Source organism: Somniosus microcephalus, chromosome 28 (genome assembly GCF_052327205.1).
Source record: "Somniosus microcephalus isolate GS21.2 chromosome 28, FLI_Smic_1.0, whole genome shotgun sequence".
In the NCBI taxonomy this organism is placed as follows: Eukaryota; Metazoa; Chordata; class Chondrichthyes; order Squaliformes; family Somniosidae; genus Somniosus; species Somniosus microcephalus.
In genome coordinates, this window is record NC_141014.1 from 21,401,581 (window position 1) to 21,428,946 (window position 27,366).

At 56.2% G+C, this 27,366-nt stretch overlaps 4 protein-coding genes, 11 non-coding genes and 6 pseudogenes across 15 annotated transcripts; all 21 read right to left on the reverse strand.

The window, feature by feature from the left end:
* Nucleotides 1–1,630: 1,630 nt before the first annotated feature.
* LOC147099106 (U2 spliceosomal RNA) lies at nt 1,631–1,765 on the reverse strand (annotated as a pseudogene).
* A 638-nt stretch (nt 1,766–2,403) lies between these two features.
* LOC147099107 (U2 spliceosomal RNA) lies at nt 2,404–2,588 on the reverse strand. The gene has a single exon (XR_015074107.1). It is a non-coding gene; the product is annotated as a U2 spliceosomal RNA (small nuclear RNA).
* A 468-nt stretch (nt 2,589–3,056) lies between these two features.
* On the reverse strand, nt 3,057–4,385 carry LOC147099108 (uncharacterized). Its single transcript, XM_085969283.1, has one exon. The coding sequence runs from the start codon at nt 4,383–4,385 to the stop codon at nt 3,057–3,059; it is 1,329 nt and encodes a 442-aa protein (XP_085825409.1).
* A 2,125-nt stretch (nt 4,386–6,510) lies between these two features.
* Nucleotides 6,511–8,643, reverse strand: LOC147099109 (uncharacterized). Its single transcript, XM_085969186.1, has 2 exons — nt 7,054–8,643; nt 6,511–6,810 (listed from the first exon to the last, which is right to left on the reverse strand). The coding sequence occupies exons 1-2, from the start codon at nt 8,641–8,643 to the stop codon at nt 6,511–6,513; spliced, it is 1,890 nt and encodes a 629-aa protein (XP_085825312.1).
* Nucleotides 8,644–8,661: 18 nt separating this feature from the next.
* On the reverse strand, nt 8,662–8,796 carry LOC147099110 (U2 spliceosomal RNA; annotated as a pseudogene).
* Nucleotides 8,797–9,434: 638 nt separating this feature from the next.
* On the reverse strand, nt 9,435–9,625 carry LOC147099111 (U2 spliceosomal RNA). The gene has a single exon (XR_015074018.1). It is a non-coding gene; the product is annotated as a U2 spliceosomal RNA (small nuclear RNA).
* Nucleotides 9,626–10,263: 638 nt separating this feature from the next.
* Nucleotides 10,264–10,474, reverse strand: LOC147099112 (U2 spliceosomal RNA; annotated as a pseudogene).
* A 452-nt stretch (nt 10,475–10,926) lies between these two features.
* On the reverse strand, nt 10,927–12,255 carry LOC147099113 (uncharacterized). Its single transcript, XM_085969284.1, has one exon. It carries the CDS (start codon nt 12,253–12,255, stop codon nt 10,927–10,929), a length of 1,329 nt encoding a protein of 442 aa, XP_085825410.1.
* A 2,125-nt stretch (nt 12,256–14,380) lies between these two features.
* LOC147099114 (uncharacterized) lies at nt 14,381–16,597 on the reverse strand. Its single transcript, XM_085969187.1, has 2 exons — nt 15,008–16,597; nt 14,381–14,680 (listed from the first exon to the last, which is right to left on the reverse strand). Exons 1-2 carry the CDS (start codon nt 16,595–16,597, stop codon nt 14,381–14,383), a joined length of 1,890 nt encoding a protein of 629 aa, XP_085825313.1.
* Nucleotides 16,598–16,615: 18 nt separating this feature from the next.
* Nucleotides 16,616–16,750, reverse strand: LOC147099115 (U2 spliceosomal RNA; annotated as a pseudogene).
* Nucleotides 16,751–17,388: 638 nt separating this feature from the next.
* Nucleotides 17,389–17,579, reverse strand: LOC147099116 (U2 spliceosomal RNA). Its single transcript, XR_015074029.1, has one exon. It is a non-coding gene; the product is annotated as a U2 spliceosomal RNA (small nuclear RNA).
* A 632-nt stretch (nt 17,580–18,211) lies between these two features.
* LOC147099117 (U2 spliceosomal RNA) lies at nt 18,212–18,410 on the reverse strand. The gene has a single exon (XR_015074116.1). It is a non-coding gene; the product is annotated as a U2 spliceosomal RNA (small nuclear RNA).
* Nucleotides 18,411–19,727: 1,317 nt separating this feature from the next.
* LOC147099118 (U2 spliceosomal RNA) lies at nt 19,728–19,819 on the reverse strand (annotated as a pseudogene).
* Nucleotides 19,820–20,457: 638 nt separating this feature from the next.
* Nucleotides 20,458–20,648, reverse strand: LOC147099119 (U2 spliceosomal RNA). Its single transcript, XR_015074081.1, has one exon. It is a non-coding gene; the product is annotated as a U2 spliceosomal RNA (small nuclear RNA).
* Nucleotides 20,649–21,286: 638 nt separating this feature from the next.
* On the reverse strand, nt 21,287–21,477 carry LOC147099120 (U2 spliceosomal RNA). The gene has a single exon (XR_015074040.1). It is a non-coding gene; the product is annotated as a U2 spliceosomal RNA (small nuclear RNA).
* A 638-nt stretch (nt 21,478–22,115) lies between these two features.
* On the reverse strand, nt 22,116–22,306 carry LOC147099121 (U2 spliceosomal RNA). Its single transcript, XR_015074051.1, has one exon. It is a non-coding gene; the product is annotated as a U2 spliceosomal RNA (small nuclear RNA).
* Nucleotides 22,307–22,936: 630 nt separating this feature from the next.
* LOC147099122 (U2 spliceosomal RNA) lies at nt 22,937–23,127 on the reverse strand. The gene has a single exon (XR_015074063.1). It is a non-coding gene; the product is annotated as a U2 spliceosomal RNA (small nuclear RNA).
* A 632-nt stretch (nt 23,128–23,759) lies between these two features.
* Nucleotides 23,760–23,958, reverse strand: LOC147099123 (U2 spliceosomal RNA). Its single transcript, XR_015074101.1, has one exon. It is a non-coding gene; the product is annotated as a U2 spliceosomal RNA (small nuclear RNA).
* Nucleotides 23,959–25,275: 1,317 nt separating this feature from the next.
* LOC147099124 (U2 spliceosomal RNA) lies at nt 25,276–25,367 on the reverse strand (annotated as a pseudogene).
* A 638-nt stretch (nt 25,368–26,005) lies between these two features.
* On the reverse strand, nt 26,006–26,196 carry LOC147099125 (U2 spliceosomal RNA). The gene has a single exon (XR_015074074.1). It is a non-coding gene; the product is annotated as a U2 spliceosomal RNA (small nuclear RNA).
* Nucleotides 26,197–26,834: 638 nt separating this feature from the next.
* Nucleotides 26,835–27,025, reverse strand: LOC147099126 (U2 spliceosomal RNA). The gene has a single exon (XR_015074085.1). It is a non-coding gene; the product is annotated as a U2 spliceosomal RNA (small nuclear RNA).
* Between the last annotated feature and the right edge of the window lie 341 nt (nt 27,026–27,366).

Below are 27,366 nucleotides of genomic sequence, written 5' to 3' on the forward strand. Positions count from 1 at the left end.
CGGGAACTTGGCCGCTCCCGGCGGTCTGGAGCTGGGCTGCGTTGTGCCCTTCGTTGCTACCGGTGTTCTGGGGCACGGTGATCACTCCTGTTTGTTTCTTTTCGCTCAGCCACTTTTTTTGTTGTTGGTGACTGTTCTTTTCTTGCCCTTCCTCATCAGATGAGCAGCTGCTGGTGTTGCCCGTTTGGGGCGGGTACCGCCTTTTTTCCACAGGCCTGGACTTTGGCGGCCTCTCTCTTTGGGGGAGGCTTTTTTTCTTGTTCTTTCGTTTGACCTCCTGCCATTCTCCCAGTTGTTGTTCTCCAGCTGCCTCCTCTTCCATGGTCTCTGGCTGTTGGGGAGGAGGCTGAGTGCTGGTTGCCTGGGTTTGGTCGTTTCCAGTGAGGGCCTCTGCGGTGGGAGCGGTGCTGGTCTCCTTTGAGGCGGCCTTGTTGACAGGTCCTTTAATTGCCTGCGCATAGCTGCTGCTGCGCCTTGGGCAGGCCTTGTAGAGATGGCCTGTCTCCCCGCACAAGTTGCAGCACTTGCTCTCCTTGCAATCCTTCATCTGGTGGCCTTCCTGCTTGCAGTTGTGACAGATGGTGACAGTGCAGGTCGCCGCCACGTGCCCGGATCTCCCGCAGGTTCGACACACCCTGGGTTGTCCCGCGTACACCATGTAGCCCCGGCTTCCACCGATGGCGAAGCTGGAGGGGAGGTGCTGGATGGCTCCTTTGGCATCCACTTTCAGGGTTACTTTGATCTGGCGTTTGCTGGTCCAGATCCCAAACAGGTCATTTACGTCAACGCTGTTCCCGACACTGTCGACGTATCTGCCGAGGAACGTCAGCACATCGACCACAGGGATGTGCGGGTTGTACATGTGTACAGTGACCAACCGGTTTCTTTGTGTTGGGAGAGTGAATAGAGGCTCGGCAGTCATAACTGAAAGCAGCGTTTCACTCCCCTTTTCCTTAACTGCCTGCAGAAATTTCAGGCATGCCGCGACGTTCCTGAACGTCACGTCAAAATGTCCACTGCTGGGGAAATCCTGCAGAGCGAAGATATCCGCAACTTGGAAACCGCAGCATCCGGTCAAGATCCTCTTCACAAAAAGGGAGCGGTCGATGGGCGATTGTCCCTCCACCTTCTTCACTGTGACTCGGACAGTGTTCCGGACTCCCTGTCTCGCTCCTCGGTTTGCTGCAATCTCGCTTGCAGGTCGCCCGTCACTCCAGGCTCTCGAGCTCGCTGTTCCATTGGCCGCCGTCGCGCCTGCCAATCGCTCTCTGCCCCGGGCTGCCAAGCTTGCTGCTTGCTTGGCCCTCGTCTCGCCTGCCAATCGCTCTCCGCCCTGGAGTCCCGGGCTCGCTTCCTCATTGGCCGACGTCATGCCTGCCAATCGCTCTCCGCCCCGGCCTCCCGAGCTCGCTCCTTCGTTGGCCGCCCTCTCGCCTGCCGATCGTTCTCCGCTGCAGGCTCTCGACCTCGCTGCATGGTCGGCCGCCACCTCGCGCTGCAGGTCGCTCTCCACTCCGGGCTCCCGCAATCGCTCCTCCTCCGGCGGCCTCGGTTTCTGCTCCCGATAGCTCCTTTCTCGGGTTTCCTCGCTCACTGCTCCCTCAGTCGCCATCTATGCAGATCGCTCTGCTCTGATTGGATCAAGGCCGAAGCCAGCATGAAAATGCAGCCAAACCAGAAACACCAGTATCGCGACACAAGGTCAATTAGCATCAGAATCAAACAGATACTACACTTGATCTTAGCCAAAAGGCCGAGAAGCGATAGCCTGTAAACTCCCGCCGACGCGCAAGTGTCCCTCGGCCTCTGTCTTCTCCGTCAATCTGGCCGCGGTCGGCCGAGCGCAGGTGCGACGGCGGGCCTGCAGCAAGAGAGCAATTTCGGCCAGGGCTTACTTACTTGCAAGCCAGACGAAAAGCCGTGCCCGTATGGCACCCCCTTCCCTTCGGCGGAGATGACGCCATGAAAGCATTTGCATTTTGCGAGCAATTAACCAACCGGGCGGCGCGCAGGAGCGCGCCGGCGGGGCTTGCGGTGTCCCCTCCCCCCTCCTTTTCCAACGGGGGCGGGCGCAGTGGCTCAGAAATCCAACAGGGTGCAGCACGGTCCAGGTCAGCTGCAGAGCGGGAAAGGTGGCGAGGCCCCGCCCTGAAATCCAGGGCACGTCCCCATATGCAAATAAGAAAGAAAAACACAATTTTGACATGCAAACGCAGAGCGAAAAACACCCCCGAAGGCGGCTGCTTAGCCTGCGGCGCGGCCGGCCAGCGAGCGGGTGAAAAGTAAGGCGGCGGCACGACAAGGGCGAGCCCGAGCGGCTCTACAAAGGAAAGACAGCACGGCTGAAAGTGGTGCGAAAACTTTTTCTGCTTTTGACTTTTGCGACTTCCCACCCCAAAGAGGGGAAGCTGCACCGCTCCCGGAAGCACTGCAATACCAGGTCGATGCGTGGAGTGGACGGAGCAAGCCCCTGTTCCATCTCCCTGTTCCAAAAATCAATTTAATATTTGGTCCCCAGATAGGGGACGTATCAGATATTAAACTGATAAGAACAGATTTTTTTTTTTTTATTTCAATATATATGCTTTATTCATAAAAATCTTTGTTCATGTACATGACAATGCAGTCCACATCTGGTACAGTGCAAATTAACTTCAGCACATGGCACTCAATTTACAAATTACATTACATTTATCATTACATATATCAAAGCATGTTTCAATATATAACAATATACACTCCACAAATCATATTACAGATGAAAGCAGTACATGGTACTCTCTTTACACAAACAGGTACATTTTCATTACATGTTTTATAAGTCATACAGGCCAAGGGGGGCCGAGGTGCATTCCAACATTTCTCAAAATACATTACATTACAATCCACCAACCGTATTATATATGGCTTAATAATACACATGAATGCAATACATGGTACTCTATTTACATTCACAGGTTACAAGTGCTTTACAATTAACACACTTGTACGTCATGCGGCCCGAGGGGGGGTTTTCCACTGGTTTCAGCCCCTCAGTGTACACTGGCGGGAGGGCCTTAAACTGTGGCCCTTCCCCATCGTGCCTTGGCGGCGGCGGCACCAACCTTTAGTGCGTCCCTCAGCACGTACTCCCGGACCTTGGAATGTGCCAATCTGCAACACTCGGTCGTGGACATCTCCTTGCTCTGGAAGATCAGCAAGTTTCGGGCAGACCAAAGGGCGTCTTTCACCGAGTTGATGATCTTCCAGCAGCAGTTGATGTTTGTCTCGGTGTGCGTCCCTGGGAACAGTCCGTAGAGCACAGAGTCCTGTGTTACCGAGCTGCTCGGGATGAACCTCGACAAAGACCACTGCATCTCTTTCCAGACCTTCTGTGCAAAGGCACATTCCAGAAGGAGATGGATGACGGTCTCGTCCCAAGCGCAGCCTCCTCGCGGACAGCGTGCGGTGGAGCAGAGACGTCGGGAGTGCATGAAGGATCTGACGGGGAGGGCCCTTCTCACCACCAGCCAAGCTACGTCTTGGTGCTTGTTTGTGAGTTCTGGCGATGAGGCATTCTGCCAAATGACTTCGACAGTCTGCTCAGGGAACCATCCGAGAGGATCTACCATCTCCTTTTCCCGTAGGGTCTCGAGGACGTTTCGTGCTGACCACTGCTTGACAGCTTTGTGGTCAAAGGTGTTTGCCGTGAAAAACTTTTCCACGAAGGACAGGTGGTCTGGCACGGTCCAACTGGATGGAGCGTTCCGCGGCAGCGTCGCCAGACCCATCCTTCGCAACACCGGGGTCAGGTAGAACCTCAGCACGTAGTGACACTTGGTGTTTGCGTACTGAGGGTCCGTGCACAGTTTGATGCAGCCGCACACAAAGGTGGCCATCAGGATGAGGGCGACGTTTGGTACGTTCTTTCCCCCTTTCTCTGGAGATTTGTACATCGTGTCCCTCCGGACACGGTCCATTTTCGATCTCCAGATAAAGTGGAAGACGGCTCGGGTGACTGCGGCGGCGCAGGGTCGGGGTATGGGCCACACCTGCGCCACGTACAGCAGCACTGACAGCACTTCGCACCTGATGACCAGGTTCCTTCCCACGATCGACAGGGAGCGCTGCTCCCACATTCCCAGTTTCTGGCGTGCCTTGGAGATACGCTCCTCCCAGTTTTTTGTGCATGCCCCAGCCGCTCCGAACCATATTCCCAGCACCTTCAGGTAATCTGACCTGACGGTGAAGGGGACAAAGGATCGGTCGGCCCAGTTCCCAAAGAACATGGCCTCGCTTTTGCTGCGATTTACTTTCGCTCCCGAGGCCAGTTCAAATTGGTCGCAGATGCTCAGCAGTCTGCGGACCGACAGCGGATCCGAGCAAAAGACGGCGACGTCATCCATGTACAGGGAGGTCTTAACCTGAGTGCCTCCGCTGCCTGGGATCGTCACCCCTCCAATGCTCGAATCCCTTCTGATGGATTGGGCAAAGGGTTCGATACAACACACGAACAAGACGGAGGAGAGAGGACAGCCCTGCCTGACTCCAGATTTGATCGGGAAGCTTTCTGATTCCCACCCGTTGATTAGGACTGCGCTACTGATGTCTGTGTAGAGCAGTTGGATCCAATTGCAGATTCCCTCCCCAAACCCCATTTTGGAGAGCACGTCCATCATGTACGTGTGCGATATTCTGTCGAAAGCCTTCTCCTGGTCCAAGCTGATTAAGCAGGTGTGCACCCCCCTGTCCCGCACGTAGGCGATCGTATCCCTGAGTAGCGCGAGGCTATCAGAGATCTTCCTGCCGGGTACGGCACAGGTCTGATCTGGGTGGATCACCAGCTCCAGAGCAGACTTGACCCTGTTGGCGATGACCTTGGACAGAATCTTGTAGTCCACATTAAGCAGCGAAATGGGCCGCCAGTTTCTGATTTCTTCCCTCTCCCCTTTCTGCTTGTAGATGAGGGTGATGATGCCTTTCCTCATCGATTCTGACATGCTGCCAGCCAGAAGCATACCCCCGTACACTTCCAGCAGGTCTGGGCCCATCCAGTCCCACAGAGCCGAATACAACTCGACCGGTAGGCCGTCGCTTCCGGGAGTTTTACTCGTCTCGAAGGACTGGACGGCCTTTGTCAGCTCGTCCAGAGTTAGCGGGTGATCCAGACTCTCCCGCTTGCTGTCGTCTAGCACCTCCGAGATAGACGACAGGAAAGACTGGGAGGCCGCGCTGTCTGTGGGCTTCGCGTCGTACAGCCCGGCATAAAAGGATTTGCTGATCCTTCGCATGTCAGGCTGCGAGGACGTCACAGAGCCGTCTTCCTCCTTCAGGCTGTGGATCACAGAGCTCCCTCTGTGTACCTTTTGGAAGAAGAAACGCGAGCACGTCTCGTCCTGCTCCACGGAGCGGACTCTGGAGCGGAAGATGATCTTGGAGGACTCTGAGGCATAGAGCGAGGCTTGCTGGCCCTTCACCTCTTGGAGTTCCTCCCCGACATTGACTCCCATCGACTGCAGCAGGAGCAGATTCTGCATGCTTTTCTGGAGTCGGGACATTTCCCTCTGTCCCTCTCTCGCCTTCTGAACACCTTTGAGGATGAAGAACCTCTTGATGTTCGTCTTGATCGTTTCCCACCAGTGCGCCGGGGAATCAAAGAGGGGTTTCACGGTTCTCCAACCTTTGTAATCCCTTTTGAGTTCCTCAATGTTTTCTGGGGTCAACAGTTTCACGTTCAGCTTCCATATCCCTCTGCCTACTTTCTGGTCTTCCTGTGGGTGACAGTCGGCTAGTAAGAGGCAGTGGTCAGAGAAGAACACCGGCTTGACGTCGGTGGATCTGACCGAGAGAGCTTGGGACACAAACAGGAAGTCTATCCTGGAACGGACAGACCCGTCTGGCCTGGACCAGGTGTATCTGCGCGGCGCTCCATCTGCAGGGTTGCTGAAGATGTCGTGCAGCTTGGCGTCTTTTACCGCTTCCATCAGGAGTCTGGACGTGGCGTCCAGTTTGCTGTCGGCTCTGCCGGATCGCCCAGCCGCATCGATGATGCAGTTGAAGTCACCGCCCAGAATAACCGGCCTGGACGTCGCCAGCAGCAGCGGTAGCTGCTGGAAGACGGCCAGCCGCTCGTTCTTGAGAGTCGGGGCGTACACATTGATCAGCCTGAGCGGGGCGTTCTTGTACAGTACGTCTGCTACGAGGAGGCGGCCACCCACTACCTCCTTAACTTCGGTGATGGTGAAGTCACCTCCCCGCAGCAGAATACCCAGGCCGGAGGCACGGCAATCGTTGCCTCCTGACCAGATCGATTGGCCGTGGGGCCACCATCGCGACCACTGCCTGTAGTTGCTGAAGTGCGGTAGGCCGCACTCCTGCAGGAACAGTAGGTCGGCCTTGACCTTGGCAAGGTACCCCAAGGTGGAAACACATCGCGTCGTGCTTTTGATGCTACGCACGTTTATGCTTGCAATTTTTAAACCCATTTTAAATTTTAAATAGAGTTCAAGTCCCATTTTAATAAGCAGTCCTTTATGCTGTTTCCATCCCTTGGGGCTGGACCTGCATACACACAGTGTCAGAGAAAAACTGTACTTGCCCTGGGCTGAGGAACTCGCCCTGGTCTCTTGAGGGGTTGCTGTACCGGCAGGGGGATGACGGCGGTGAGAAGAAGTCTTCTTCCTCATTCGTGGATGGTTCTTCCCTCAGCCTGTCGTCTGTGGTGTCGTGGCTCCCGGTTTCCCGGAGCAGGTGTGCATCGGTCGCTTCATTGCTCCCGGTTTCCCGGAGCTGGGGGATGGTGGACGCTCCGCTGCTCCCGGTTGTCTGGAGCTGGGGAGCGTCGGGCACTTGGCCGCTCCCGGCAGTCTGTAGCTGGGGAGCGTCGGGCTCTTGGCCGCTCCCGGCGGTCTGGAGCTGGGGAGCGTCGGGCACTTGGCCGCTCCCGGCGGTCTGGAGCTGGGGAGCGTCAGGCACTTGGCCACTCCCGGCGGTCTGGAGCTGGGGAGCGTCGGGCACTTGGCCACTCCCGGCGGTCTGGAGCTGGGGAGCGTCGGGAACTTGGCCGCTCCCGGCGGTCTGGAGCTGGGCTGCGTTGTGCCCTTCGTTGCTACCGGTGTTCTGGGGCACGGTGATCACTCCTGTTTGTTTCTTTTCGCTCAGCCACTTTTTTTGTTGTTGGTGACTGTTCTTTTCTTGCCCTTCCTCATCAGATGAGCAGCTGCTGGTGTTGCCCGTTTGGGGCGAGTGCCGCCTTTTTTCCACAGGCCTGGACTTTGGCGGCCTCTCTCTTTGGGGGAGGCTTTTTTTCTTGTTCTTTCGTTTGACCTCCTGCCATTCTCCCAGTTGTTGTTCTCCAGCTGCCTCCTCTTCCATGGTCTCTGGCTGTTGGGGAGGAGGCTGAGTGCTGGTTGCCTGGGTTTGGTCGTTTCCAGTGAGGGCCTCTGCGGTGGGAGCGGTGCTGGTCTCCTTTGAGGCGGCCTTGTTGACAGGTCCTTTAATTGCCTGCGCATAGCTGCTGCTGCGCCTTGGGCAGGCCTTGTAGAGATGGCCTGTCTCCCCGCACAAGTTGCAGCACTTGCTCTCCTTGCAATCCTTCGTCTGGTGGCCTTCCTGCTTGCAGTTGCGACAGATGGTGACAGTGCAGGTCGCCGCCACGTGCCCGGATCTCCCGCAGGTTCGACACACCCTGGGTTGTCCCGCGTACACCATGTAGCCCCGGCTTCCACCGATGGCGAAGCTGGAGGGGAGGTGCTGGATGGCTCCTTTGGCATCCACTTTCAGGGTTACTTTGATCTGGCGTTTGCTGGTCCAGATCCCAAACAGGTCATTTACGTCAACGCTGTTCCCGACACTGTCGACGTATCTGCCGAGGAACGTCAGCACATCGACCACAGGGATGTGCGGGTTGTACATGTGTACAGTGACCACCCGGTTTCTTTGTGTTGGGAGAGTGAATAGAGGCTCGGCAGTCATAACTGAAAGCAGCGTTTCACTCCCCTTTTCCTTAACTGCCTGCAGAAATTTCAGGCATGCCGCGACGTTCCTGAACGTCACATCAAAATGTCCACTGCTGGGGAAATCCTGCAGAGCGAAGATGTCCGCAACTTGGAATCCGCAGCATCCGGTCAAGATCCTCTTCACAAAAAGGGAGCGGTCGATGGGCGATTGTCCCTCCACCTTCTTCACTGTGACTCGGACAGTGTTCCGGACTCCCTGTCTCGCTCCTCGGTTTGCTGCAATCTCGCTTGCAGGTCGCCCGTCACTCCAGGCTCTCGAGCTCGCTGTTCCATTGGCCGCCGTCGCGCCTGCCAATCGCTCTCTGCCCCGGGCTGCCAAGCTTGCTGCTTGCTTGGCCCTCGTCTCGCCTGCCAATCGCTCTCCGCCCTGGAGTCCCGGGCTCGCTTCCTCATTGGCCGACGTCATGCCTGCCAATCGCTCTCCGCCCCGGCCTCCCGAGCTCGCTCCTTCGTTGGCCGCCCTCTCGCCTGCCGATCGCTCTCCGCTGCAGGCTCTCGACCTCGCTGCATGGTCGGCCGCCACCTCGCGCTGCAGGTCGCTCTCCACTCCGGGCTCCCGCAATCGCTCCTCCTCCGGCGGCCTCGGTTTCTGCTCCCGATAGCTCCTTTCTCGGGTTTCCTCGCTCACTGCTTCCTCAGTCGCCATCTATGCAGATCGCTCTGCTCTGATTGGATCAAGGCCGAAGCCAGCATGAAAATGCAGCCAAACCAGAAACACCAGTATCGCGACACAAGGTCAATTAGCATCAGAATCAAACAGATACTACACTTGATCTTAGCCAAAAGGCCGAGAAGCGATAGCCTGTAAACTCCCGCCGACGCGCAAGTGTCCCTCGGCCTCTGTCTTCTCCGTCAATCTGGCCGCGGTCGGCCGAGCGCAGGTGCGACGGCGGGCCTGCAGCAAGAGAGCAATTTCGGCCAGGGCTTACTTACTTGCAAGCCAGACGAAAAGCCGTGCCCGTATGGCACCCCCTTCCCTTCGGCGGAGATGACGCCATGAAAGCATTTGCATTTTGCGAGCAATTAACCAACCGGGCGGCGCGCAGGAGCGCGCCGGCGGGGCTTGCGGTGTCCCCTCCCCCCTCCTTTTCCAACGGGGGCGGGCGCAGTGGCTCAGAAATCCAACAGGGTGCAGCACGGTCCAGGTCAGCTGCAGAGCGGGAAAGGTGGCGAGGCCCCGCCCTGAAATCCAGGGCACGTCCCCATATGCAAATAAGAAAGAAAAACACAATTTTGACATGCAAACGCAGAGCGAAAAACACCCCCGAAGGCGGCTGCTTAGCCTGCGGCGCGGCCGGCCAGCGAGCGGGTGAAAAGTAAGGCGGCGGCACGACAAGGGCGAGCCCGAGCGGCTCTACAAAGGAAAGACAGCACGGCTGAAAGTGGTGCGAAAACTTTTTCTGCTTTTGACTTTTGCGACTTCCCACCCCAAAGAGGGGAAGCTGCACCGCTCCCGGAAGCACTGCAATACCAGGTCGATGCGTGGAGTGGACGGAGCAAGCCCCTGTTCCATCTCCCTGTTCCAAAAATCAATTTAATATTTGGTCCCCAGATAGGGGACGTATCAGATATTAAACTGATAAGAACAGATACTACACTTGATCTTAGCCAAAAGGCCGAGAAGCGATAGCCTGTAAACTCCCGCCGACGCGCAAGTGTCCCTCGGCCTCTGTCTTCTCCGTCAATCTGGCCGCGGTCGGCCGAGCGCAGGTGCGACGGCGGGCCTGCAGCAAGAGAGCAATTTCGGCCAGGGCTTACTTACTTGCAAGCCAGACGAAAAGCCGTGCCCGTATGGCACCCCCTTCCCTTCGGCGGAGATGACGCCATGAAAGCATTTGCATTTTGCGAGCAATTAACCAACCGGGCGGCGCGCAGGAGCGCGCCGGCGGGGCTTGCGGTGTCCCCTCCCCCCTCCTTTTCCAACGGGGGCGGGCGCAGTGGCTCAGAAATCCAACAGGGTGCAGCACGGTCCAGGTCAGCTGCAGAGCGGGAAAGGTGGCGAGGCCCCGCCCTGAAATCCAGGGCACGTCCCCATATGCAAATAAGAAAGAAAAACACAATTTTGACATGCAAACGCAGAGCGAAAAACACCCCCGAAGGCGGCTGCTTAGCCTGCGGCGCGGCCGGCCAGCGAGCGGGTGAAAAGTAAGGCGGCGGCACGACAAGGGCGAGCCCGAGCGGCTCTACAAAGGAAAGACAGCACGGCTGAAAGTGGTGCGAAAACTTTTTCTGCTTTTGACTTTTGCGACTTCCCACCCCAAAGAGGGGAAGCTGCACCGCTCCCGGAAGCACTGCAATACCAGGTCGATGCGTGGAGTGGACGGAGCAAGCCCCTGTTCCATCTCCCTGTTCCAAAAATCAATTTAATATTTGGTCCCCAGATAGGGGACGTATCAGATATTAAACTGATAAGAACAGATTTTTTTTATTTTTTTTTTTTTTATTTCAATATATATGCTTTATTCATAAAAATCTTTGTTCATGTACATGACAATGCAGTCCACATCTGGTACAGTGCAAATTAACTTCAGCACATGGCACTCAATTTACAAATTACATTACATTTATCATTACATATATCAAAGCATGTTTCAATATATAACAATATACACTCCACAAATCATATTACAGATGAAAGCAGTACATGGTACTCTCTTTACACAAACAGGTACATTTTCATTACATGTTTTATAAGTCATACAGGCCAAGGGGGGCCGAGGTGCATTCCAACATTTCTCAAAATACATTACATTACAATCCACCAACCGTATTATATATGGCTTAATAATACACATGAATGCAATACATGGTACTCTATTTACATTCACAGGTTACAAGTGCTTTACAATTAACACACTTGTACGTCATGCGGCCCGAGGGGGGGTTTTCCACTGGTTTCAGCCCCTCAGTGTACACTGGCGGGAGGGCCTTAAACTGTGGCCCTTCCCCATCGTGCCTTGGCGGCGGCGGCACCAACCTTTAGTGCGTCCCTCAGCACGTACTCCCGGACCTTGGAATGTGCCAATCTGCAACACTCGGTCGTGGACATCTCCTTGCTCTGGAAGATCAGCAAGTTTCGGGCAGACCAAAGGGCGTCTTTCACCGAGTTGATGATCTTCCAGCAGCAGTTGATGTTTGTCTCGGTGTGCGTCCCTGGGAACAGTCCGTAGAGCACAGAGTCCTGTGTTACCGAGCTGCTCGGGATGAACCTCGACAAAGACCACTGCATCTCTTTCCAGACCTTCTGTGCAAAGGCACATTCCAGAAGGAGATGGATGACGGTCTCGTCCCAAGCGCAGCCTCCTCGCGGACAGCGTGCGGTGGAGCAGAGACGTCGGGAGTGCATGAAGGATCTGACGGGGAGGGCCCTTCTCACCACCAGCCAAGCTACGTCTTGGTGCTTGTTTGTGAGTTCTGGCGATGAGGCATTCTGCCAAATGACTTCGACAGTCTGCTCAGGGAACCATCCGAGAGGATCTACCATCTCCTTTTCCCGTAGGGTCTCGAGGACGTTTCGTGCTGACCACTGCTTGACAGCTTTGTGGTCAAAGGTGTTTGCCGTGAAAAACTTTTCCACGAAGGACAGGTGGTCTGGCACGGTCCAACTGGATGGAGCGTTCCGCGGCAGCGTCGCCAGACCCATCCTTCGCAACACCGGGGTCAGGTAGAACCTCAGCACGTAGTGACACTTGGTGTTTGCGTACTGAGGGTCCGTGCACAGTTTGATGCAGCCGCACACAAAGGTGGCCATCAGGATGAGGGCGACGTTTGGTACGTTCTTTCCCCCTTTCTCTGGAGATTTGTACATCGTGTCCCTCCGGACACGGTCCATTTTCGATCTCCAGATAAAGTGGAAGACGGCTCGGGTGACTGCGGCGGCGCAGGGTCGGGGTATGGGCCACACCTGCGCCACGTACAGCAGCACTGACAGCACTTCGCACCTGATGACCAGGTTCCTTCCCACGATCGACAGGGAGCGCTGCTCCCACATTCCCAGTTTCTGGCGTGCCTTGGAGATACGCTCCTCCCAGTTTTTTGTGCATGCCCCAGCCGCTCCGAACCATATTCCCAGCACCTTCAGGTAATCTGACCTGACGGTGAAGGGGACAAAGGATCGGTCGGCCCAGTTCCCAAAGAACATGGCCTCGCTTTTGCTGCGATTTACTTTCGCTCCCGAGGCCAGTTCAAATTGGTCGCAGATGCTCAGCAGTCTGCGGACCGACAGCGGATCCGAGCAAAAGACGGCGACGTCATCCATGTACAGGGAGGTCTTAACCTGAGTGCCTCCGCTGCCTGGGATCGTCACCCCTCCAATGCTCGAATCCCTTCTGATGGATTGGGCAAAGGGTTCGATACAACACACGAACAAGACGGAGGAGAGAGGACAGCCCTGCCTGACTCCAGATTTGATCGGGAAGCTTTCTGATTCCCACCCGTTGATTAGGACTGCGCTACTGATGTCTGTGTAGAGCAGTTGGATCCAATTGCAGATTCCCTCCCCAAACCCCATTTTGGAGAGCACGTCCATCATGTACGTGTGCGATATTCTGTCGAAAGCCTTCTCCTGGTCCAAGCTGATTAAGCAGGTGTGCACCCCCCTGTCCCGCACGTAGGCGATCGTATCCCTGAGTAGCGCGAGGCTATCAGAGATCTTCCTGCCGGGTACGGCACAGGTCTGATCTGGGTGGATCACCAGCTCCAGAGCAGACTTGACCCTGTTGGCGATGACCTTGGACAGAATCTTGTAGTCCACATTAAGCAGCGAAATGGGCCGCCAGTTTCTGATTTCTTCCCTCTCCCCTTTCTGCTTGTAGATGAGGGTGATGATGCCTTTCCTCATCGATTCTGACATGCTGCCAGCCAGAAGCATACCCCCGTACACTTCCAGCAGGTCTGGGCCCATCCAGTCCCACAGAGCCGAATACAACTCGACCGGTAGGCCGTCGCTTCCGGGAGTTTTACTCGTCTCGAAGGACTGGACGGCCTTTGTCAGCTCGTCCAGAGTTAGCGGGTGATCCAGACTCTCCCGCTTGCTGTCGTCTAGCACCTCCGAGATAGACGACAGGAAAGACTGGGAGGCCGCGCTGTCTGTGGGCTTCGCGTCGTACAGCCCGGCATAAAAGGATTTGCTGATCCTTCGCATGTCAGGCTGCGAGGACGTCACAGAGCCGTCTTCCTCCTTCAGGCTGTGGATCACAGAGCTCCCTCTGTGTACCTTTTGGAAGAAGAAACGCGAGCACGTCTCGTCCTGCTCCACGGAGCGGACTCTGGAGCGGAAGATGATCTTGGAGGACTCTGAGGCATAGAGCGAGGCTTGCTGGCCCTTCACCTCTTGGAGTTCCTCCCCGACATTGACTCCCATCGACTGCAGCAGGAGCAGATTCTGCATGCTTTTCTGGAGTCGGGACATTTCCCTCTGTCCCTCTCTCGCCTTCTGAACACCTTTGAGGATGAAGAACCTCTTGATGTTCGTCTTGATCGTTTCCCACCAGTGCGCCGGGGAATCAAAGAGGGGTTTCACGGTTCTCCAACCTTTGTAATCCCTTTTGAGTTCCTCAATGTTTTCTGGGGTCAACAGTTTCACGTTCAGCTTCCATATCCCTCTGCCTACTTTCTGGTCTTCCTGTGGGTGACAGTCGGCTAGTAAGAGGCAGTGGTCAGAGAAGAACACCGGCTTGACGTCGGTGGATCTGACCGAGAGAGCTTGGGACACAAACAGGAAGTCTATCCTGGAACGGACAGACCCGTCTGGCCTGGACCAGGTGTATCTGCGCGGCGCTCCATCTGCAGGGTTGCTGAAGATGTCGTGCAGCTTGGCGTCTTTTACCGCTTCCATCAGGAGTCTGGACGTGGCGTCCAGTTTGCTGTCGGCTCTGCCGGATCGCCCAGCCGCATCGATGATGCAGTTGAAGTCACCGCCCAGAATAACCGGCCTGGACGTCGCCAGCAGCAGCGGTAGCTGCTGGAAGACGGCCAGCCGCTCGTTCTTGAGAGTCGGGGCGTACACATTGATCAGCCTGAGCGGGGCGTTCTTGTACAGTACGTCTGCTACGAGGAGGCGGCCACCCACTACCTCCTTAACTTCGGTGATGGTGAAGTCACCTCCCCGCAGCAGAATACCCAGGCCGGAGGCACGGCAATCGTTGCCTCCTGACCAGATCGATTGGCCGTGGGGCCACCATCGCGACCACTGCCTGTAGTTGCTGAAGTGCGGTAGGCCGCACTCCTGCAGGAACAGTAGGTCGGCCTTGACCTTGGCAAGGTACCCCAAGGTGGAAACACATCGCGTCGTGCTTTTGATGCTACGCACGTTTATGCTTGCAATTTTTAAACCCATTTTAAATTTTAAATAGAGTTCAAGTCCCATTTTAATAAGCAGTCCTTTATGCTGTTTCCATCCCTTGGGGCTGGACCTGCATACACACAGTGTCAGAGAAAAACTGTACTTGCCCTGGGCTGAGGAACTCGCCCTGGTCTCTTGAGGGGTTGCTGTACCGGCAGGGGGATGACGGCGGTGAGAAGAAGTCTTCTTCCTCATTCGTGGATGGTTCTTCCCTCAGCCTGTCGTCTGTGGTGTCGTGGCTCCCGGTTTCCCGGAGCAGGTGTGCATCGGTCGCTTCATTGCTCCCGGTTTCCCGGAGCTGGGGGATGGTGGACGCTCCGCTGCTCCCGGTTGTCTGGAGCTGGGGAGCGTCGGGCACTTGGCCGCTCCCGGCAGTCTGTAGCTGGGGAGCGTCGGGCTCTTGGCCGCTCCCGGCGGTCTGGAGCTGGGGAGCGTCGGGCACTTGGCCGCTCCCGGCGGTCTGGAGCTGGGGAGCGTCAGGCACTTGGCCACTCCCGGCGGTCTGGAGCTGGGGAGCGTTGGGCACTTGGCCACTCCCGGCGGTCTGGAGCTGGGGAGCGTCGGGAACTTGGCCACTCCCGGCGGTCTGGAGCTGGGGAGCGTCGGGCACTTGGCCACTCCCGGCGGTCTGGAGCTGGGGAGCGTCGAGAACTTGGCCGCTCCCGGCGGTCTGGAGCTGGGCTGCGTTGTGCCCTTCGTTGCTACCGGTGTTCTGGGGCACGGTGATCACTCCTGTTTCTTTCTTTTCGCTCAGCCACTTTTTTTGTTGTTGGTGACTGTTCTTTTCTTGCCCTTCCTCATCAGATGAGCAGCTGCTGGTGTTGCCCGTTTGGGGCGAGTGCCGCCTTTTTTCCACAGGCCTGGACTTTGGCGGCCTCTCTCTTTGGGGGAGGCTTTTTTTCTTGTTCTTTCGTTTGACCTCCTGCCATTCTCCCAGTTGTTGTTCTCCAGCTGCCTCCTCTTCCATGGTCTCTGGCTGTTGGGGAGGAGGCTGAGTGCTGGTTGCCTGGGTTTGGTCGTTTCCAGTGAGGGCCTCTGCGGTGGGAGCGGTGCTGGTCTCCTTTGAGGCGGCCTTGTTGACAGGTCCTTTAATTGCCTGCGCATAGCTGCTGCTGCGCCTTGGGCAGGCCTTGTAGAGATGGCCTGTCTCCCCGCACAAGTTGCAGCACTTGCTCTCCTTGCAATCCTTCGTCTGGTGGCCTTCCTGCTTGCAGTTGCGACAGATGGTGACAGTGCAGGTCGCCGCCACGTGCCCGGATCTCCCGCAGGTTCGACACACCCTGGGTTGTCCCGCGTACACCATGTAGCCCCGGCTTCCACCGATGGCGAAGCTGGAGGGGAGGTGCTGGATGGCTCCTTTGGCATCCACTTTCAGGGTTACTTTGATCTGGCGTTTGCTGGTCCAGATCCCAAACAGGTCATTTACGTCAACGCTGTTCCCGACACTGTCGACGTATCTGCCGAGGAACGTCAGCACATCGACCACAGGGATGTGCGGGTTGTACATGTGTACAGTGACCACCCGGTTTCTTTGTGTTGGGAGAGTGAATAGAGGCTCGGCAGTCATAACTGAAAGCAGCGTTTCACTCCCCTTTTCCTTAACTGCCTGCAGAAATTTCAGGCATGCCGCGACGTTCCTGAACGTCACATCAAAATGTCCACTGCTGGGGAAATCCTGCAGAGCGAAGATGTCCGCAACTTGGAATCCGCAGCATCCGGTCAAGATCCTCTTCACAAAAAGGGAGCGGTCGATGGGCGATTGTCCCTCCACCTTCTTCACTGTGACTCGGACAGTGTTCCGGACTCCCTGTCTCGCTCCTCGGTTTGCTGCAATCTCGCTTGCAGGTCGCCCGTCACTCCAGGCTCTCGAGCTCGCTGTTCCATTGGCCGCCGTCGCGCCTGCCAATCGCTCTCTGCCCCGGGCTGCCAAGCTTGCTGCTTGCTTGGCCCTCGTCTCGCCTGCCAATCGCTCTCCGCCCTGGAGTCCCGGGCTCGCTTCCTCATTGGCCGACGTCATGCCTGCCAATCGCTCTCCGCCCCGGCCTCCCGAGCTCGCTCCTTCGTTGGCCGCCCTCTCGCCTGCCGATCGCTCTCCGCTACAGGCTCTCGACCTCGCTGCATGGTCGGCCGCCACCTCGCGCTGCAGGTCGCTCTCCACTCCGGGCTCCCGCAATCGCTCCTCCTCCGGCGGCCTCGGTTTCTGCTCCCGATAGCTCCTTTCTCGGGTTTCCTCGCTCACTGCTTCCTCAGTCGCCATCTATGCAGATCGCTCTGCTCTGATTGGATCAAGGCCGAAGCCAGCATGAAAATGCAGCCAAACCAGAAACACCAGTATCGCGACACAAGGTCAATTAGCATCAGAATCAAACAGATACTACACTTGATCTTAGCCAAAAGGCCGAGAAGCGATAGCCTGCAAACTCCCGCCGACGCGCAAGTGTCCCTCGGCCTCTGTCTTCTCCGTCAATCTGGCCGCGGTCGGCCGAGCGCAGGTGCGACGGCGGGCCTGCAGCAAGAGAGCAATTTCGGCCAGGGCTTACTTACTTGCAAGCCAGACGAAAAGCCGTGCCCGTATGGCACCCCCTTCCCTTCGGCGGAGATGACGCCATGAAAGCATTTGCATTTTGCGAGCAATTAACCAACCGGGCGGCGCGCAGGAGCGCGCCGGCGGGGCTTGCGGTGTCCCCTCCCCCCTCCTTTTCCAACGGGGGCGGGCGCAGTGGCTCAGAAATCCAACAGGGTGCAGCACGGTCCAGGTCAGCTGCAGAGCGGGAAAGGTGGCGAGGCCCCGCCCTGAAATCCAGGGCACGTCCCCATATGCAAATAAGAAAGAAAAACACAATTTTGACATGCAAACGCAGAGCGAAAAACACCCCCGAAGGCGGCTGCTTAGCCTGCGGCGCGGCCGGCCAGCGAGCGGGTGAAAAGTAAGGCGGCGGCACGACAAGGGCGAGCCCGAGCGGCTCTACAAAGGAAAGACAGCACGGCTGAAAGTGGTGCGAAAACTTTTTCTGCTTTTGACTTTTGCGACTTCCCACCCCAAAGAGGGGAAGCTGCACCGCTCCCGGAAGCACTGCAATACCAGGTCGATGCGTGGAGTGGACGGAGCAAGCCCCTGTTCCATCTCCCTGTTCCAAAAATCAATTTAATATTTGGTCCCCAGATAGGGGACGTATCAGATATTAAACTGATAAGAACAGATACTACACTTGATCTTAGCCAAAAGGCCGAGAAGCGATAGCCTGTAAACTCCCACCGACGCGCAAGTGTCCCTCGGCCTCTGTCTTCTCCGTCAATCTGGCCGCGGTCGGCCGAGCGCAGGTGCGACGGCGGGCCTGCAGCAAGAGAGCAATTTCGGCCAGGGCTTACTTACTTGCAAGCCAGACGAAAAGCCGTGCCCGTATGGCACCCCCTTCCCTTCGGCGGAGATGACGCCATGAAAGCATTTGCATTTTGCGAGCAATTAACCAACCGGGCGGCGCGCAGGAGCGCGCCGGCGGGGCTTGCGGTGTCCCCTCCCCCCTCCTTTTCCAACGGGGGCGGGCGCAGTGGCTCAGAAATCCAACAGGGTGCAGCACGGTCCAGGTCAGCTGCAGAGCGGGAAAGGTGGCGAGGCCCCGCCCTGAAATCCAGGGCACGTCCCCATATGCAAATAAGAAAGAAAAACACAATTTTGACATGCAAACGCAGAGCGAAAAACACCCCCGAAGGCGGCTGCTTAGCCTGCGGCGCGGCCGGCCAGCGAGCGGGTGAAAAGTAAGGCGGCGGCACGACAAGGGCGAGCGGCTCTACAAAGGAAAGACAGCACGGCTGAAAGTGGTGCGAAAACTTTTTCTGCTTTTGACTTTTGCGACTTCCCACCCCAAAGAGGGGAAGCTGCACCGCTCCCGGAAGCACTGCAATACCAGTTCGATGCGTGGAGTGGACGGAGCAAGCCCCTGTTCCATCTCCCTGTTCCAAAAATCAATTTAATATTTGGTCCCCAGATAGGGGACGTATCAGATATTAAACTGATAAGAACAGATTTTTTTTTTTATTTCAATATATATGCTTTATTCATAAAAATCTTTGTTCATGTACATGACAATGCAGTCCACATCTGGTACAGTGCAAATTAACTTCAGCACATGGCACTCAATTTACAAATTACATTACATTTATCATTACATATATCAAAGCATGTTTCAATATATAACAATATACACTCCACAAATCATATTACAGATGAAAGCAGTACATGGTACTCTCTTTACACAAACAGGTACATTTTCATTACATGTTTTATCAGTCATACAGCCCAAGGGGGGCCGAGATGCATTCCAACATTTCTCAAAATACATTTCATTACAATCCACCAACCGTATTATATATGGCTTAATAATGCACATGAATGCAGTACATGGTACTCTATTTACATTCACAGATTACAAGTGCTTTACAATTAACACACTTGTACGTCATGCGGCCCGAGGGGGGGGTTTCCACTGGTTCCAGCCCCTCAGTGTACACTGGCGGGAGGGCCTTAAACTGTGGCCATTCCCCATCGTGCCTTGGCGGCGACGGCACCAACCTTTAGTGCGTCCCTCAGCACGTACTCCCGGACCTTGGAATGTGCCAATCTGCAACACTCGGTCGTGGACATTTCCTTGCTCTGGAAGACCAACAAGTTTCGGGCAGACCAAAGGGCGTCTTTCACCGAGTTGATGATCTTCCAGCAGCAGTTGATGTTTGTCTCGGTGTGCGTCCCTGGGAACAGTCCGTAGAGCACAGAGTCCTGTGTTACCGAGCTTCTCGGGATGAACCTCGACAAAGACCACTGCATCTCTTTCCAGACCTTCTGTGCAAAGGCACATTCCAGAAGGAGATGGATGACGGTCTCGTCCCAAGCGCAGCCTCCTCGCGGACAGCGTGCGGTGGAGCAGAGACGTCGGGAGTGCATGAAGGATCTGACGGGGAGGGCCCTTCTCACCACCAGCCAAGCTACGTCTTGGTGCTTGTTTGTGAGTTCTGGCGATGAGGCATTCTGCCAAATGACTTCGACAGTCTGCTCAGGGAACCATCCGAGAGGATCTACCATCTCCTTTTCCCGTAGGGTCTCGAGGACGTTTCGTGCTGACCACTGCTTGACAGCTTTGTGGTCAAAGGTGTTTGCCGTGAAAAACTTTTCCACGAAGGACAGGTGGTCTGGCACGGTCCAACTGGATGGAGCGTTCCGCGGCAGCGTCGCCAGACCCATCCTTCGCAACACCGGGGTCAGGTAGAACCTCAGCACGTAGTGACACTTGGTGTTTGCGTACTGAGGGTCCGTGCACAGTTTGATGCAGCCGCACACAAAGGTGGCCATCAGGATGAGGGCGACGTTTGGTACGTTCTTTCCCCCTTTCTCTGGAGATTTGTACATCGTGTCCCTCCGGACACGGTCCATTTTCGATAAGAACAGATACTACACTTGATCTTAGCCAAAAGGCCGAGAAGCGATAGCCTGTAAACTCCCGCCGACGCGCAAGTGTCCCTCGGCCTCTGTCTTCTCCGTCAATCTGGCCGCGGTCGGCCGAGCGCAGGTGCGACGGCGGGCCTGCAGCAAGAGAGCAATTTCGGCCAGGGCTTACTTACTTGCAAGCCAGACGAAAAGCCGTGCCCGTATGGCACCCCCTTCCCTTCGGCGGAGATGACGCCATGAAAGCATTTGCATTTTGCGAGCAATTAACCAACCGGGCGGCGCGCAGGAGCGCGCCGGCGGGGCTTGCGGTGTCCCCTCCCCCCTCCTTTTCCAACGGGGGCGGGCGCAGTGGCTCAGAAATCCAACAGGGTGCAGCACGGTCCAGGTCAGCTGCAGAGCGGGAAAGGTGGCGAGGCCCCGCCCTGAAATCCAGGGCACGTCCCCATATGCAAATAAGAAAGAAAAACACAATTTTGACATGCAAACGCAGAGCGAAAAACACCCCCGAAGGCGGCTGCTTAGCCTGCGGCGCGGCCGGCCAGCGAGCGGGTGAAAAGTAAGGCGGCGGCACGACAAGGGCGAGCCCGAGCGGCTCTACAAAGGAAAGACAGCACGGCTGAAAGTGGTGCGAAAACTTTTTCTGCTTTTGACTTTTGCGACTTCCCACCCCAAAGAGGGCAAGCTGCACCGCTCCCGGAAGCACTGCAATACCAGGTCGATGCGTGGAGTGGACGGAGCAAGCCCCTGTTCCATCTCCCTGTTCCAAAAATCAATTTAATATTTGGTCCCCAGATAGGGGACGTATCAGATATTAAACTGATAAGAACAGATACTACACTTGATCTTAGCCAAAAGGCCGAGAAGCGATAGCCTGTAAACTCCCGCCGACGCGCAAGTGTCCCTCGGCCTCTGTCTTCTCCGTCAATCTGGCCGCGGTCGGCCGAGCGCAGGTGCGACGGCGGGCCTGCAGCAAGAGAGCAATTTCGGCCAGGGCTTACTTACTTGCAAGCCAGACGAAAAGCCGTGCCCGTATGGCACCCCCTTCCCTTCGGCGGAGATGACGCCATGAAAGCATTTGCATTTTGCGAGCAATTAACCAACCGGGCGGCGCGCAGGAGCGCGCCGGCGGGGCTTGCGGTGTCCCCTCCCCCCTCCTTTTCCAACGGGGGCGGGCGCAGTGGCTCAGAAATCCAACAGGGTGCAGCACGGTCCAGGTCAGCTGCAGAGCGGGAAAGGTGGCGAGGCCCCGCCCTGAAATCCAGGGCACGTCCCCATATGCAAATAAGAAAGAAAAACACAATTTTGACATGCAAACGCAGAGCGAAAAACACCCCCGAAGGCGGCTGCTTAGCCTGCGGCGCGGCCGGCCAGCGAGCGGGTGAAAAGTAAGGCGGCGGCACGACAAGGGCGAGCCCGAGCGGCTCTACAAAGGAAAGACAGCACGGCTGAAAGTGGTGCGAAAACTTTTTCTGCTTTTGACTTTTGCGACTTCCCACCCCAAAGAGGGGAAGCTGCACCGCTCCCGGAAGCACTGCAATACCAGGTCGATGCGTGGAGTGGACGGAGCAAGCCCCTGTTCCATCTCCCTGTTCCAAAAATCAATTTAATATTTGGTCCCCAGATAGGGGACGTATCAGATATTAAACTGATAAGAACAGATACTACACTTGATCTTAGCCAAAAGGCCGAGAAGCGATAGCCTGTAAACTCCCGCCGACGCGCAAGTGTCCCTCGGCCTCTGTCTTCTCCGTCAATCTGGCCGCGGTCGGCCGAGCGCAGGTGCGACGGCGGGCCTGCAGCAAGAGAGCAATTTCGGCCAGGGCTTACTTACTTGCAAGCCAGACGAAAAGCCGTGCCCGTATGGCACCCCCTTCCCTTCGGCGGAGATGACGCCATGAAAGCATTTGCATTTTGCGAGCAATTAACCAACCGGGCGGCGCGCAGGAGCGCGCCGGCGGGGCTTGCGGTGTCCCCTCCCCCCTCCTTTTCCAACGGGGGCGGGCGCAGTGGCTCAGAAATCCAACAGGGTGCAGCACGGTCCAGGTCAGCTGCAGAGCGGGAAAGGTGGCGAGGCCCCGCCCTGAAATCCAGGGCACGTCCCCATATGCAAATAAGAAAGAAAAACACAATTTTGACATGCAAACGCAGAGCGAAAAACACCCCCGAAGGCGGCTGCTTAGCCTGCGGCGCGGCCGGCCAGCGAGCGGGTGAAAAGTAAGGCGGCGGCACGACAAGGGCGAGCCCGAGCGGCTCTACAAAGGAAAGACAGCACGGCTGAAAGTGGTGCGAAAACTTTTTCTGCTTTTGACTTTTGCGACTTCCCACCCCAAAGAGGGGAAGCTGCACCGCTCCCGGAAGCACTGCAATACCAGGTCGATGCGTGGAGTGGACGGAGCAAGCCCCTGTTCCATCTCCCTGTTCCAAAAATCAATTTAATATTTGGTCCCCAGATAGGGGACGTATCAGATATTAAACTGATAAGAACAGATACTACACTTGATCTTAGCCAAAAGGCCGAGAAGCGATAGCCTGTAAACTCCCGCCGACGCGCAAGTGTCCCTCGGCCTCTGTCTTCTCCGTCAATCTGGCCGCGGTCGGCCGAGCGCAGGTGCGACGGCGGGCCTGCAGCAAGAGAGCAATTTCGGCCAGGGCTCACTTACTTGCAAGCCAGACGAAAAGCCGTGCCCGTATGGCACCCCCTTCCCTTCGGCGGAGATGACGCCATGAAAGCATTTGCATTTTGCGAGCAATTAACCAACCGGGCGGCGCGCAGGAGCGGGGCTTGCGGTGTCCCCTCCCCCCTCCTTTTCCAACGGGGGCGGGCGCAGTGGCTCAGAAATCCAACAGGGTGCAGCACGGTCCAGGTCAGCTGCAGAGCGGGAAAGGTGGCGAGGCCCCGCCCTGAAATCCAGGGCACGTCCCCATATGCAAATAAGAAAGAAAAACACAATTTTGACATGCAAACGCAGAGCGAAAAACACCCCCGAAGGCGGCTGCTTAGCCTGCGGCGCGGCCGGCCAGCGAGCGGGTGAAAAGTAAGGCGGCGGCACGACAAGGGCGAGCCCGAGCGGCTCTACAAAGGAAAGACAGCACGGCTGAAAGTGGTGCGAAAACTTTTTCTGCTTTTGACTTTTGCGACTTCCCACCCCAAAGAGGGGAAGCTGCACCGCTCCCGGAAGCACTGCAATACCAGGTCGATGCGTGGAGTGGACGGAGCAAGCCCCTGTTCCATCTCCCTGTTCCAAAAATCAATTTAATATTTGGTCCCCAGATAGGGGACGTATCAGATATTAAACTGATAAGAACAGATACTACACTTGATCTTAGCCAAAAGGCCGAGAAGCGATAGCCTGTAAACTCCCGCCGACGCGCAAGTGTCCCTCGGCCTCTGTCTTCTCCGTCAATCTGGCCGCGGTCGGCCGAGCGCAGGTGCGACGGCGGGCCTGCAGCAAGAGAGCAATTTCGGCCAGGGCTTACTTACTTGCAAGCCAGACGAAAAGCCGTGCCCGTATGGCACCCCCTTCCCTTCGGCGGAGATGACGCCATGAAAGCATTTGCATTTTGCGAGCAATTAACCAACCGGGCGGCGCGCAGGAGCGCGCCGGCGGGGCTTGCGGTGTCCCCTCCCCCCTCCTTTTCCAACGGGGGCGGGCGCAGTGGCTCAGAAATCCAACAGGGTGCAGCACGGTCCAGGTCAGCTGCAGAGCGGGAAAGGTGGCGAGGCCCCGCCCTGAAATCCAGGGCACGTCCCCATATGCAAATAAGAAAGAAAAACACAATTTTGACATGCAAACGCAGAGCGAAAAACACCCCCGAAGGCGGCTGCTTAGCCTGCGGCGCGGCCGGCCAGCGAGCGGGTGAAAAGTAAGGCGGCGGCACGACAAGGGCGAGCGGCTCTACAAAGGAAAGACAGCACGGCTGAAAGTGGTGCGAAAACTTTTTCTGCTTTTGACTTTTGCGACTTCCCACCCCAAAGAGGGGAAGCTGCACCGCTCCCGGAAGCACTGCAATACCAGGTCGATGCGTGGAGTGGACGGAGCAAGCCCCTGTTCCATCTCCCTGTTCCAAAAATCAATTTAATATTTGGTCCCCAGATAGGGGACGTATCAGATATTAAACTGATAAGAACAGATTTTTTTTTTTATTTCAATATATATGCTTTATTCATAAAAATCTTTGTTCATGTACATGACAATGCAGTCCACATCTGGTACAGTGCAAATTAACTTCAGCACATGGCACTCAATTTACAAATTACATTACATTTATCATTACATATATCAAAGCATGTTTCAATATATAACAATATACACTCCACAAATCATATTACAGATGAAAGCAGTACATGGTACTCTCTTTACACAAACAGGTACATTTTCATTACATGTTTTATCAGTCATACAGCCCAAGGGGGGCCGAGATGCATTCCAACATTTCTCAAAATACATTTCATTACAATCCACCAACCGTATTATATATGGCTTAATAATGCACATGAATGCAGTACATGGTACTCTATTTACATTCACAGATTACAAGTGCTTTACAATTAACACACTTGTACGTCATGCGGCCCGAGGGGGGGGTTTCCACTGGTTCCAGCCCCTCAGTGTACACTGGCGGGAGGGCCTTAAACTGTGGCCATTCCCCATCGTGCCTTGGCGGCGACGGCACCAACCTTTAGTGCGTCCCTCAGCACGTACTCCCGGACCTTGGAATGTGCCAATCTGCAACACTCGGTCGTGGACATTTCCTTGCTCTGGAAGACCAACAAGTTTCGGGCAGACCAAAGGGCGTCTTTCACCGAGTTGATGATCTTCCAGCAGCAGTTGATGTTTGTCTCGGTGTGCGTCCCTGGGAACAGTCCGTAGAGCACAGAGTCCTGTGTTACCGAGCTTCTCGGGATGAACCTCGACAAAGACCACTGCATCTCTTTCCAGACCTTCTGTGCAAAGGCACATTCCAGAAGGAGATGGATGACGGTCTCGTCCCAAGCGCAGCCTCCTCGCGGACAGCGTGCGGTGGAGCAGAGACGTCGGGAGTGCATGAAGGATCTGACGGGGAGGGCCCTTCTCACCACCAGCCAAGCTACGTCTTGGTGCTTGTTTGTGAGTTCTGGCGATGAGGCATTCTGCCAAATGACTTCGACAGTCTGCTCAGGGAACCATCCGAGAGGATCTACCATCTCCTTTTCCCGTAGGGTCTCGAGGACGTTTCGTGCTGACCACTGCTTGACAGCTTTGTGGTCAAAGGTGTTTGCCGTGAAAAACTTTTCCACGAAGGACAGGTGGTCTGGCACGGTCCAACTGGATGGAGCGTTCCGCGGCAGCGTCGCCAGACCCATCCTTCGCAACACCGGGGTCAGGTAGAACCTCAGCACGTAGTGACACTTGGTGTTTGCGTACTGAGGGTCCGTGCACAGTTTGATGCAGCCGCACACAAAGGTGGCCATCAGGATGAGGGCGACGTTTGGTACGTTCTTTCCCCCTTTCTCTGGAGATTTGTACATCGTGTCCCTCCGGACACGGTCCATTTTCGATAAGAACAGATACTACACTTGATCTTAGCCAAAAGGCCGAGAAGCGATAGCCTGTAAACTCCCGCCGACGCGCAAGTGTCCCTCGGCCTCTGTCTTCTCCGTCAATCTGGCCGCGGTCGGCCGAGCGCAGGTGCGACGGCGGGCCTGCAGCAAGAGAGCAATTTCGGCCAGGGCTTACTTACTTGCAAGCCAGACGAAAAGCCGTGCCCGTATGGCACCCCCTTCCCTTCGGCGGAGATGACGCCATGAAAGCATTTGCATTTTGCGAGCAATTAACCAACCGGGCGGCGCGCAGGAGCGCGCCGGCGGGGCTTGCGGTGTCCCCTCCCCCCTCCTTTTCCAACGGGGGCGGGCGCAGTGGCTCAGAAATCCAACAGGGTGCAGCACGGTCCAGGTCAGCTGCAGAGCGGGAAAGGTGGCGAGGCCCCGCCCTGAAATCCAGGGCACGTCCCCATATGCAAATAAGAAAGAAAAACACAATTTTGACATGCAAACGCAGAGCGAAAAACACCCCCGAAGGCGGCTGCTTAGCCTGCGGCGCGGCCGGCCAGCGAGCGGGTGAAAAGTAAGGCGGCGGCACGACAAGGGCGAGCCCGAGCGGCTCTACAAAGGAAAGACAGCACGGCTGAAAGTGGTGCGAAAACTTTTTCTGCTTTTGACTTTTGCGACTTCCCACCCCAAAGAGGGGAAGCTGCACCGCTCCCGGAAGCACTGCAATACCAGGTCGATGCGTGGAGTGGACGGAGCAAGCCCCTGTTCCATCTCCCTGTTCCAAAAATCAATTTAATATTTGGTCCCCAGATAGGGGACGTATCAGATATTAAACTGATAAGAACAGATACTACACTTGATCTTAGCCAAAAGGCCGAGAAGCGATAGCCTGTAAACTCCCGCCGACGCGCAAGTGTCCCTCGGCCTCTGTCTTCTCCGTCAATCTGGCCGCGGTCGGCCGAGCGCAGGTGCGACGGCGGGCCTGCAGCAAGAGAGCAATTTCGGCCAGGGCTTACTTACTTGCAAGCCAGACGAAAAGCCGTGCCCGTATGGCACCCCCTTCCCTTCGGCGGAGATGACGCCATGAAAGCATTTGCATTTTGCGAGCAATTAACCAACCGGGCGGCGCGCAGGAGCGCGCCGGCGGGGCTTGCGGTGTCCCCTCCCCCCTCCTTTTCCAACGGGGGCGGGCGCAGTGGCTCAGAAATCCAACAGGGTGCAGCACGGTCCAGGTCAGCTGCAGAGCGGGAAAGGTGGCGAGGCCCCGCCCTGAAATCCAGGGCACGTCCCCATATGCAAATAAGAAAGAAAAACACAATTTTGACATGCAAACGCAGAGCGAAAAACACCCCCGAAGGCGGCTGCTTAGCCTGCGGCGCGGCCGGCCAGCGAGCGGGTGAAAAGTAAGGCGGCGGCACGACAAGGGCGAGCCCGAGCGGCTCTACAAAGGAAAGACAGCACGGCTGAAAGTGGTGCGAAAACTTTTTCTGCTTTTGACTTTTGCGACTTCCCACCCCAAAGAGGGGAAGCTGCACCGCTCCCGGAAGCACTGCAATACCAGGTCGATGCGTGGAGTGGACGGAGCAAGCCCCTGTTCCATCTCCCTGTTCCAAAAATCAATTTAATATTTGGTCCCCAGATAGGGGACGTATCAGATATTAAACTGATAAGAACAGATACTACACTTGATCTTAGCCAAAAGGCCGAGAAGCGATAGCCTGTAAACTCCCGCCGACGCGCAAGTGTCCCTCGGCCTCTGTCTTCTCCGTCAATCTGGCCGCGGTCGGCCGAGCGCAGGTGCGACGGCGGGCCTGCAGCAAGAGAGCAATTTCGGCCAGGGCTTACTTACTTGCAAGCCAGACGAAAAGCCGTGCCCGTATGGCACCCCCTTCCCTTCGGCGGAGATGACGCCATGAAAGCATTTGCATTTTGCGAGCAATTAACCAACCGGGCGGCGCGCAGGAGCGCGCCGGCGGGGCTTGCGGTGTCCCCTCCCCCCTCCTTTTCCAACGGGGGCGGGCGCAGTGGCTCAGAAATCCAACAGGGTGCAGCACGG

What these genes read in the sequence shown, in the direction of transcription:
- LOC147099108 (XM_085969283.1), bottom strand. Translation starts at nt 4,385, where the DNA reads ATGGATGACGTCGCCGTCTTTTGCTCGGATCCGCTGTCGGTCCGCAGA.
- LOC147099109 (XM_085969186.1), bottom strand. Translation starts at nt 8,643, where the DNA reads ATGGCGACTGAGGAAGCAGTGAGCGAGGAAACCCGAGAAAGGAGCTAT. An exon ending in ACGCAGCCCAGCTCCAGACC is followed by an intron (nt 6,811 to 7,053) that starts GCCGGGAGCGGC and finishes GACGCTCCCCAG; the next exon opens with CTCCAGACAACCGGGAGCAG.
- LOC147099113 (XM_085969284.1), bottom strand. Translation starts at nt 12,255, where the DNA reads ATGGATGACGTCGCCGTCTTTTGCTCGGATCCGCTGTCGGTCCGCAGA.
- LOC147099114 (XM_085969187.1), bottom strand. Translation starts at nt 16,597, where the DNA reads ATGGCGACTGAGGAAGCAGTGAGCGAGGAAACCCGAGAAAGGAGCTAT. An exon ending in ACGCAGCCCAGCTCCAGACC is followed by an intron (nt 14,681 to 15,007) that starts GCCGGGAGCGGC and finishes GACGCTCCCCAG; the next exon opens with CTCCAGACAACCGGGAGCAG.